General features: G+C 31.5%; 1 protein-coding gene across 3 annotated transcripts in view; it reads left to right on the top strand.

The window, feature by feature from the left end:
* The window catches only part of LOC127725782 (uncharacterized), a 116,160-nt gene that overhangs the window by 82,507 nt on the left and 21,633 nt on the right, over nt 1-12,020 (top strand). The window contains exon 1 of one of the 3 annotated variants that reach the window (XM_052233056.1): nt 5,328-5,447. The exons of the other annotated variants lie outside the window; for them this stretch is intronic. Within the exon in view, the coding sequence (XP_052089016.1) occupies nt 5,369-5,447 (79 nt within the window). The 5' untranslated portion in view covers nt 5,328-5,368. Of the gene's footprint in view, nt 1-5,327; nt 5,448-12,020 lie in introns of those variants that run through there. 3 annotated transcript variants of the gene reach the window in all.

Genomic DNA, 12,020 nt, shown 5'->3' on the forward strand with positions numbered 1-12,020 from the left:
TTTTGGTGGGGTTCGTGTTACTTATTCTTTAGTTTTATATGTTGTGTCATGTGTACTATTGTTTGTCTGTTTGTCTTTTTCATTTTTAGCCATTCCGTTGACAGTTTATTTTCGATTTATGAGTTTGAATGTCCCTCTGGTATCTTTTGTCCCTCTTTTCGCAACAATAGAAACAACGCAATAATTTATGAATTTACAGTACAAGGTGATAAGACGTGCCCCTGGAATAGGTTACCTTTTTCAAGCTAGAATATATGTAAATAGGTCGGGAAAACTAGCAGAATATATATGATAATGTCAATATAAAGTTTCTATAACTTTTCGTCTGTCATCTTAATGTGTATTCCCGATCGTGTTTTTATCAACCAATTCTTCTCTTTTGACACTTTGAATTCCACTTTTATTACACTACATGAAACCCAAACAATATGGGAAAAGGTTACATTTTTACCTACACAATAAATCTAAATTATATAAAAAGGGTTGGGTAACAGAATCCCAGCGGTACCCTTATTAATTAAGTATTGAAGTAGCCCCCCTCCTCCGCATACCCCCGGGACGAAAACATTTCAAAAGAAAAGTTGAAGTAACCATAAGAAACTGACCGACAAAAGTTTGCTTTTTTTATAAATCTGCATAGGGAGGACTACACTTTCAACATTTACACATTATATTACTATTTACTGTCTGTTTGATACAAACTGGCATTCCTTAGTTAGATGAGGCCCAACTAACTTAACCTGGATGTGAAGTATATACAATGTTTTTTGGTTGATTTTGGTCGCTGAGACTATTAATATTGAGAATCCGTATGATGACACCCGTACCTCATTAAAACTGTTTATCTAACAACAATTAACAATAAAAAAGTGGAAGGAGCGAATGCATGAGGCAGGTAATTTTGGACGAAATTAGTCCAAAAATATTATCGTGTTTATCATAATTCTAATAAAAAATCACAACTGTTTTAGTTTTGCTTTAAGGTTTTCGTATATAAGTTCTGTTGTATTTGGTATGACGATACATTTTCACTTCAGTTCTCGTCATTTGATTTTGTAAAAAAATATTTCCATACTCCATGCATGTATACCTTACAACAAAATTATTTTTATTTACCTATGTACGTTATTTCATTTTTTCTTTCCGATATTGTTTTACATCTCACCTCCCTGTTTTATCAATTTTATTCGTTCAGTGTATTTTTATTTATTTTTGTTAATATGTCTTTTGATTGAGTGAAGCCATTTCAATTGATATTGAATAGTGTGTCTTTTTATGTTGTGATGTTACACTATTGCAAAAGGTTGGGGTGAAGGTTTGCGCATGTTAAAACGTTTACATCCGCTGCATTTGTTTGCACCTGTCCGAAGTCAGGAAAGTATTGTTAATAGGTTGTCGTTTGTTGATGTGGTTAATACGGTAATTGTTTCTTGTTTCTGGTTTTTATATGGATTAGACCGTTGGTTTTCCTGTTTGAATCGTTTTACACTAGTCATTTTTGGGGCCCTAATTAGCTTGTCGTTGTGAGCCAATGCTCTGTGTTGAAGGCTGTTCTTTGACCTATAATGGTTTACTTTAACTAACATATGACTTGGATGTAGAAATGCCTCATTAGCACTCATACCACATCTCCTTACTGCGTGAACCCCTGAGGGTTCACGCATATAACTATGATTAGTTAGAAATATAGTCTATGGAGGAATATTCGGAACCTTAATTATTGTTCATTCGGAACATTTATTCTTCTTATCTGTATTAGCTTCCTGCAATTAAGAGCACCTCCATACGGAGCATTTAAGATATCTAAAACATGGCAATAAAGAACTTTACACAGATCGCTAACTCACGTATATGCTATATGATAATAAAAAATATAGTTGATAATCTATATATAAAAAAAAAGATTCCCATACGTATAATTTCTTAAAGATTAATAATGATTCAAAACATGGACACATGTACCTCAGTCTTTCAAAAATTCATCAAATTAATCTAGAAATAATTAATGAGGCATTGTGAAATGGTCAACTAGTAGGAGACATTAATTAATGTTCCTTACCACCGATCATCGATAAGTGTAACTCTCCCAAGAGACGCATTCAGAGATTAATTGATCTAAATATAAAACCATTTTTGAAGAGGCATATAACTTTTAAGTTCAAGATACAAAAGATTTCATTGATAAAATAGAGTCAAACGAGGTAAAAAGGGAATGCATTCTTATTGCCTATGATGTAACGTAAATGTACACAAATATGATCATTGATAATTTAAAAGAAACGGTTATCAATGCAGAAGAATTAATTGACACAAAAGAATATCCTTTAAAGATTCTCGACAAAAAAGATTTAACTGCATTTGTTTAATTAGTTCTAAGAAACAATAAATTTGAGTTTAATGGAAAGTTATACAAACAAGTTATAGGAGCGCCCCGTCCATGGGTGGTATATTTTCACCATCATGCACATATCTGCATCTGTCTGTCCTATTAACAAATATCTTAGATAAGTTCCAGTGGAAAGAAAACATCAAATTACAGTTGTCAATATAGAGTTGACGGTGTTATGGTTTTCACAGGCAAAATAGAGCAAGTTGAAGATTTCTTTTACATAGAGAACAAAATTGCCCCTATACTTAAGATCTCGTGTGAGGTAGTAGTTGGGAGACTTTTGAAAAGGGACCCATGCTTAAAAAGTTAACTCTAAGCAAAAAATCCCAAAACACTGTTTAATTTCTGAATTATAGGAAACAAACATAAGTTAGCAAAAAACAGTGTAAAGTCTTGAGATTTATTACGCATGTTGATTGAAGGAACCGCATTTCATAATAATCGAATTATCCTGCGACTGATATGATTATATAATATTTGGTAAACTATACTTGCCAATGAGAGAACTGTTCAATAAACATGGCGTTGAATGTTCAGTCTTAGCAAAGTAAGCTAAATGACCTCAAATTGACCAGTGTTATACAAGATATAAATCAATGGCAATATTTTTATACAAAAAAAACGAAAAACAGACACGATAATAAGCAAACAAAAAATCAGGCTCCAGATTTTGGACAGGTATATTAAGTATACATGTAGCCTATACGCAGCAAATTGAATGCATTAGCTGGATCCAATCCCATTTCTAAGGTGGAACAGGATTTTACGCCACAAAATAAAATGGTAAGCAAGTAGATTTTGTCTTATTTAGTAGTTGAAATTCCCAATTATTTTGAATAATGCAAATATTAAAAGTGGTGTTAAAACACTGTACATTTATCAATATGAGGTTCCAAATGGGAAAAAGGAAATTTACCTTTATTAAATTGCATGCATCCAAAAGAGGATGAGAAAGAAAATTTGACACCAAATACTTGCAAAACAAAATGAGTCATTTATGGCAGATAAGGACTAACAATTTCAATGTTGAATTAGTTTAACAAATGACCAGATTTCTCATTCAATACAAGAATTAAACATAATGTAGTTATTTTGTTTTTGGTATCAGTATATACTGTTTTGTATATATATTTCCCCTAGAAAAGAACACATGTTAGTCCACGTTTTGACATCCAGCATATATGCACATATTTTGTGCCGCAAAATTGGTACCCTGTCGAATATGTGGAGTTCACATATATATATAAGAATTCCTCTGTTTGTCTGTCCATAATCTTTGAATAGATGATACTTGGTAACATTGTTGTCCACATTTATGTACACAAATGAGATCAGATTGCAGTATAATATTAAAATAAAGGTCACCGTGAAACTTGGTTAAACTTGACAACATATATTAGGAAGATGGGTTGTGTTCTACAGGAGGGAACAGCTGACAGTATCGTTTGTGAATGCATTTAAATACATGAAAATACATGGTGTGGAATTATATTATTTGCCAGTTTCATAGCTCTATATTGAGCATGTAATAAGGTTATTAGAGATATTCCGATGTGGGTGTATCTTTCAGTATGAACGATTTCAAATTCCGTTGTGACTATCAAGAAACGGGATAGGCAAATAATGAAGTTTATGAAAACAAATCCAGCTGGAAAACTACAGGAGACTGATCATTTTCTTGTCTTTCTTATATTTTCGGACGATTTAAAAAAAAGGATAAATCACAGATCTGTTAAACATCAGGAATTTGATTCAATTAAAATATATGATAAACAGATCAATACATGGCAAAATCCGTATCGCATGCTGTATACTTGACAAATATCAGCCCTCGGGACAGATATTGGTTCCTCGTAGTGATACAGCATGCGATACGGATTTCGCCATGTATTACTCTGTTCATATTGAGACCAAATTGAAAGATGAGAAAAACAAATAATACTCGATGACTGTTCCATAATAAGTTAATAATAAGTCTGATAAAATTGATAAAAAAAACCTGTGTTTAATCAGATAAGGTAGTATGGGAGTATAATAGAAATAGACAGAATTTTTTCTGGACGTTCAGAAATGTAGCTTATATCATATTTTCAAAACTATAAAAATTAAATATAAGTTACCGAGCTTGTTTACAGTATACAGGTTTGAAAATTTTCACACATTTCTGACAGGAATATAATGGGAAAGCGCTTTTATATGAGTGCTTAGTATACGAAATATTATGAACTAAATAAAATAAAGATAATTCTTATAAATGCTTTAGAAAAACAATAATAGGGTCACCGTTTTTTTTTTCTTGCTATAATACAATATATATATATATTTTTTTACTATACTTCCTTTATAAAATTAATCATCTGAGTCATCTTCCCTTGTAAAGCGAAGTTTTAAATTTTTTTTAGCAAATCAAAAGATATTCTGTAATTGTTAAAACCAGTTGAAATAATAAGACGATAGCGTATATTTTTTTCTTTATTTAAATAGTAGGTCTTACAAATGAGTTGAATTCTTGTCTCAAAATATGCTTATTGCATTGAAAACAAAAGACCAATTGTTATTTGCAATTTTACTATTCAAGAACCAATACCACCTTAAATTATATTTATCTGATCTGATCTTGCTGTTTACTGACACTGGTCAATAATCAAATACTTTCCATACGGATGGTATCCTATATAACAAACTTTACTTATTCATTGTAAAGAAAATTTTGTTTATAACGTGCAGTTGTCCATTACTAGTCATTTGATATACCTTGTCTTTACAGAACAAACAATACACCATTGTATACATTCATTTTTTGGCGATATTTGAGATGACGTTTTTTGAATATAAAAATACGCGTTTTGCAATCTTAATTTTAACTTGTCATAATACAAAGCAAATTAACAATAAGACAAGTTTTATGCAATGGTTTACATACATCAGTGTTTGTTTCCCAAGGAATATTTTCGATGATATACTATAACTTAGTGAAACATGATACCACATACATATACAACTGCATTACACAGTGCACTTGTAATACTTATTTCTTTTCATTCCTCACATTCATGCGGTAAGTAAGCTTAAATAAACAAAACATTTCTGAATATATAACGTATTTATAACAAATTGTTAAACTGTGCAGATCTGTTAAATTGATGTAACGTAAGCATATTCGGTAGTGCTCGAAACCAGATACTGTCAAAGAACCATAAAACAACATAGATCGAGATTTCTCCTAACTACAGCAGCCGATAATACAATATAAGAAATAATAATTCATATATCAGTCGATTTTTATAGTTAAACCTTGCTTTCAGTAACTACGTAGATTTTATATTTTTAGAATACGTTCAGTAAATTTAACACTTTAACACTGTACTGCTTAGTACTGTTTTGCGGATATATATGTGTTAGTCGTCTTAGTACCAGTATTTAAAAAACAACACTATATTAAACAATTATTTTTAATAAAACAACACGAATACAACTATTTAATGAGTAATATTTTTAAATTTTGATGTGATGATATAATCCTTAGGAAGATTTCTTAAATTTTCAACAGTAAGTCACTTATTGCTGCTTTAATGTCAAAGATGGTTTATCAGCCGGTTACAATTAGAAATAATTGTGCACCATAATAACAGACCTATTTTGTACTCAGATATATGCAGAAGAATTCCCACCGAACCTCTCCACGACAAAAAGAAAAAGGTTCTGCGTTCTAATTTCTCTTTCAAATATATTGAAACCAGGACCTATTGTCAACATCCCATTGCTAATCAGTAATTTACCAATTACCCCATCGTATAGCCTTTACATATCTCAATTATTACTTTACTCGTTTGCATATTTACACTACGCGAACTTCATTAACAGGGGTATGCTCCTTGCACAACAACTGCTCCAACAGTTGATGACAGATATGTTCGAATTGTCGTTACCATAATTCCGTCCTCTTTTGTCGTATCTGACATCACTGAATTAGACTTTCATGTACCACCGAGTTTGTACTAGCATGAGCCACACGACGATTGTCAGATATGGAGTAGGATCTGCTTATCCTTCCACATCACATGAGATCACTATCGGTGTATTTGAAGGGTTCGTGTTGCTCAGTCTTTAGATTTTTTTTTTTGTTTTGTATACTGTTGTTTGCCTTTTGGTCATGTATTGGTTTTTGTCATGGCGTTGTCAGTTTGTCATCGACTTATGAGTTTGAATATGCTTTTGATATCTCCCGCCTCTCTTCAATGAGGAAGATTGACCGAAATCGACACTTTATACGTTTTGCGATCACCATCACGAATTGGTTGACCGTTACGATGTGGCTTTGTATAAACTCATTAGTGACATGTTTTTCGCGGTCTTGGATCTTTAGCACTACAAGCCATTAAAAGTGTTAATTGGGCAGTATATGTACCCGACTGTACTGATTTGTACTCGACCATTCTAAATTGGTCTAAATTTTAATCGATATTACACGACTCAAGTCTGGACCATACTAAACAGTCTGAACTTGTACTCGACCGGTAATGTTCTTAACCATTTCAAAGAGTCTGAATCAAATTTTACCAAGAGCTACTTTATAAGAAAAGGATTTGTCAGCGAAGAAAAATCAATGTAAAATAAGTGGTTTATTGTTGAATAATTTATAGTTATACATTCAAGATTGAAAAAGTAGATGTTTATCGGTAAAGTAAGGTTCAGACCTTGGTCATGTATGGTCCAGACTTTACAGGCCTTTGGTCGAGTATTGTTGATAACTGGTCGAGAACTGATTAAGCACAGGTCAAGTACAGGTCCAGAATGGGTTTAGACTGTTTCATCCTGGTTAAATATGCGTTTAGACTTTTCAGTATGGTCAAGATTAGGTTCAAGTACAAGTTAAGACTGATTATTATGGTTCAGACTACAGTCGAGTAGTTAAGAGTCAAATTCAGACCAATTCATAATGGTCGATTTAAATTCAGTACAGTCGGTTACAAAAAGTACCTATTTTAGACTGTGTACTAGTTTGTAGTGTAATAGGCACCAGGATAATTGTCTGATATGTATTGCCTGGGAGGAGATTAACATGGCCGATGCATGCATAGCAGAAGACGATTACTCTATAGACTCATACGGTCTTGCTACTTATAATTTATTTTATGACCTCAGTATAAAGTCATCATAATAGTTTCGTCTGACCTTTTAATTACCGAACATGACTTATTCCCGATTGTGACTGTTTTGCTGAGCGTGAATTCGCATTGCTATAAGACGTGTCACGGTACTTTTCTATCCAAAATTCATGTATTTAGTTTTGATGTTATATTTGTTATTCTCATCGGATTTTGTCAAATGTCTTATCGTTTGTAGTTGTAAATCTTATTTTTTTCTGATGTATTCGTGTGTTATGGTAAAGATAATTAATCACCCAGTTCATTAATTAGATTTTAGTTAGGAGGACATAAGGGACCTTTAATTGCCAAGGCGGTTTTTCTGGTTCCTTCCGAAAAATTGATGAAAATCGTAGTTTAGATAATATCTAATTGACTGTTTTGATGTCTAGCACTCATTGGTGGTTAGTTATCATAATTGAATAGTAGTTTTGTCAAAAACGATGTCGCCAATGTCAGAAAAAAAAACAAAATATAATGTCAGATGTAAACAGCACAAACAAGATGGCCGAAGACAATAATCAAGGTGAGACATATTCGTCGGTGACACAAAAGACATTTGAAATAGAAAGTGTACTATCCGACGTCAAACCAGTATTTATAAAAGAAACTGATCTTTTTGGATACACAAGACCCAATAAAGATCAGTTCCTGACACACATTGAACTGTATAAGACAATCGATGCCAATGTATGTCCAGGAAGTCACATTAAAGGACTACAACGAGTCAAAGGTCTGTGGAGGATATACCTCGACAACGATTCAGAGAGAGAATTCATGGTAACATCAGGGCTTGAAATACGAGACAAACTGGTGAATGTTTACACACGAAACCCTAGAATCATTGTTCATGAAAACCCAAATTACTTAAAGGTTAGAGTCAAAAATGTACCATGTTCTGCTGATGACGGACAAATTGAGAGAACCCTTGAATATTATGGATGTGTCATTCATAAATCCTACAGAGAACGTCTCCGGGTTGACGGAATGTTGACAAATTGTCAAACTGGAGACAGAATTATATTGTGCGACCAAGTCAGTAAACCCTTGCCCAGAACACTGCTTATAGGCAAATATATTGCCACTGTGCTTCACGTAGGGCAAAATACAGATAGTCAAAAGTTAGTCTGTAACAAATGCCTACAGACCGGCCACAAACTAATGCAGTGTCCTAACGACTGGGTCTGTAGACAGAGAAAAAAACTAGGGCATAAGCAAGCAGATTGTACAGATGATTTAAGTAGCAATCACGAAGACGCTAATAATGAACAATCGGATGCCAATGATGCAGATACTGAAGACAATGAAGCACCTCAATCCCAATCGATACTTCAGCCGTTAACCTCAACGGTGTCGTTCAGCATAAATCAGGATCAAGGCAATAAATCACCTGCAAAAAAAAAATGAAGATAATGTGAAAGACCTACCAGATCCTGTAGGTGACCGTAGTAAAAACAGAAGGTCTAGAAACAACAAAAGCAAAAAGACAGATAAGCCTGAAGGAAACATTGAACAGTATTTTAACGGACAAGTGTCCGAAAATACTGATACACCTAAAGTAAAAAACACAGGCAAGAGAAATGCAACAACCCCGACAGAAATTAAACATAAAGAGGCTGGACTTATACAAAAGACTAAAACTTAAGTCCAGAAACAATAAAGTTATGTAATACCAAATAATCAAAATAAACAATCATGGTTCGCAATTGTAAATATTTGTATATAATTATATTAGTAAGCTTATTTTTATCACAAGTTAAAAATGAACAAAAAAATGAGTGTGATGTAATAAATGATTACATACATTCAGGGAAGAATATTCATGAAACTAGAAAATATAGTTAAATGTAACAAATACAAAAAGAATGAATCTTTACTTGAATCACCTCACATTGAGTCATGTAATAATTATAACAATAAGTACAATACAGATTATTTACTTGATATAATTCAAGATATTTTAATTGAGAAATGTAAATATAAATGTATATACAAGTCCAAAACAATATATTCATATCTATTATTTATTGTCATCTACATCAGACATACAGTTCTGATATCATACAATCTATTTATAGAGCATTACATGTTCAAATGCTAGAATACGCATAGGACATTCTCTTTATATTGTTTAATCAAAGATGTCCATTTGTCAATAACTGTGTCTTACTCATCAGCTACACAAAGGGAATTTCCGTTGATGACTAATTTGTTTCAAGTACATTCCAAATCTAAAAATAGAATAATCTCGACGATTGCAAAGTATATTCAAGGTGATATTATTATCTTTCACTATTCACATAAAACATCCAGTTTCTTTCAAATTAAATTCACTTATGTCATGGTCTATAGACTCAGCGATAAGCAGTTCGGTTCCACGAAATTCGATCACTATTTTTATTCATGCCATGCCTATATCAGTGTCAAGGTCGTTAGGCAGCTGAAAATAGAAAATAAGACGTGCTATTTATTGAACCAAGAAATTATGTTTTCAAAAAATATGTTATTAAAGTGCATCATTAATCAAAACAATAAAATGAATATATCATACCAAAAAGAATATAAGCAGACAATTTTATGTTGTTTAATATCACTTGTAGAATTTTGTACATGTTTACACAAAAGATATTGTTCATTTATAGAAGGTATTAATTCATGTTCTAAAATATGTATAGCACAAATATTTTACATAGATTTTTAAAAGTTTATTTAAAATATGCATCTGTATTGTCATACAGGAATTTATTAGCTTGAATATGTTAACATGCCAGTAAATAAACACATATCAATTTAAATAAGAAAATTATGACAAAAAAAATACATATTTGTTCATTAAATTGTCAGGGTCTTGGTGCAAAAGAGAAAAGACAAAGATTATATATGTGGATGAAATATCAAAAATGTAACATCTTGTTTGTACAGGAAAGTCATTTTACAGACAAATTAAAAATAAATTTAGAATATGAATTTAAAGGTCAACAATATCACAGCTTTGGGACTTCACAATCAAAAGGAGTCTCAATCTTCATAAATAATGAGATAGATTGTAAATTTATAGATAAATTTCAAGATGAGGAAGGCAGGTTAATCCTTTTAAATATTGAAATTGAAGACAGTATATATACTTTGGTAAATATTTATGCACCAAATATACCCAAAAAAAGAAATGTCTTCTTTAAAAAAGTTAAAGATGTTATAACTAAAAATAGCTTAGGAATGGTCATTATATGAATGAGACATGAATGACACCTTAACTAATATAGACAACAAGCATAATATGTCAAAAAAGTCCTTTAAAGAAAAAAAAGCTGTACCCAGTTTAAAATCTTTAATAAAAATGCATAAGTTAAGTGATATATGGCGAGAAATACATGGCAAAAAAATACAATTTACTTGGAGAAGGAAAAATAACATCAATGAAGCATCAAGAATTGATTTCTTTTTAACCTGTCCTGAAATACGAACTCAAATAGAATCAACAGACATAAGACCAGCCATTATAACCCATACAGATCATCAAGCAATATCTCTTATGATAAAATGTAGATCACAACAAAAAGGAAAAGGATATTTTAAAATAAATAATAGTGTTTTAGAAAATAATGAGTATCAAAACATAATTAAGAAACTTATAAAACAGTATGAATGTAAAGTATTACTTACCAATGATATTGGGCTTCAATGGGATCTCTTTAAAACAGAGGTTAACATTTTAGAAAATAAACTTAAAAAATTAAATGAATGTATAAGTATGAAATGCCAAGAAGATGTTATTATCTATTTTAATGAAGAAATCAATAGATTAGAAAATAAACTTAGTAATTTATATGAATCGAAAACTAAAGGAGCACAAATTAGATCAAGAATTAAATGGGTGGAAGAAGGGGGAAAAATACAAAGTTCTTCTTAGGATTAGAAAAAGCTAGGCAAACAAAAAAAACAATAACAGCCCTTAAAGATAAAAATGGGGAGATACACAGAGATCCTATAAAAATATTGCAACTTGAAAGAGAATTTTATCAAGATATATACAAAAGTTCAAACCCTAACAAAACTTATATCAAAGATTACATTATGAATACAGAAATTGATCATAAATTAACCAATAAAAAAAAGTGAAAGTATGGAAGGTCTATTAAGTATCCAGGAATGCACAGAATCTCTATTTAAAATGAAACTTAATAAAGCCCCAGGTATTGATGGGTTAAGTGTAGAGTTTTACAAGATATTCTGGGAAGATTTGAAAGAATTTGCTGTTAATACAATCAATTTCTCATTTGAAAAAGGGGAATTAACTAATTCACAAAAAATAGGAGTTATTTCCCTTCTACATAAAAAAATGACCCTCTCTCTCTAGATAACTATAGGCCAATAACATTATTAAATGTAGATACAAAGATTGTAGGTCAGTCATTAGCACAAAGAGTTAGTAAAATATTACCACAAATTATTCATGGGGATCAAAACGGGTATGTTAAAAATAG

Source organism: Mytilus californianus, unplaced genomic scaffold (assembly GCF_021869535.1).
Source record: "Mytilus californianus isolate M0D057914Y unplaced genomic scaffold, xbMytCali1.0.p SCAF_15, whole genome shotgun sequence".
NCBI classification, from domain to species: Eukaryota; Metazoa; Mollusca; class Bivalvia; order Mytilida; family Mytilidae; genus Mytilus; species Mytilus californianus.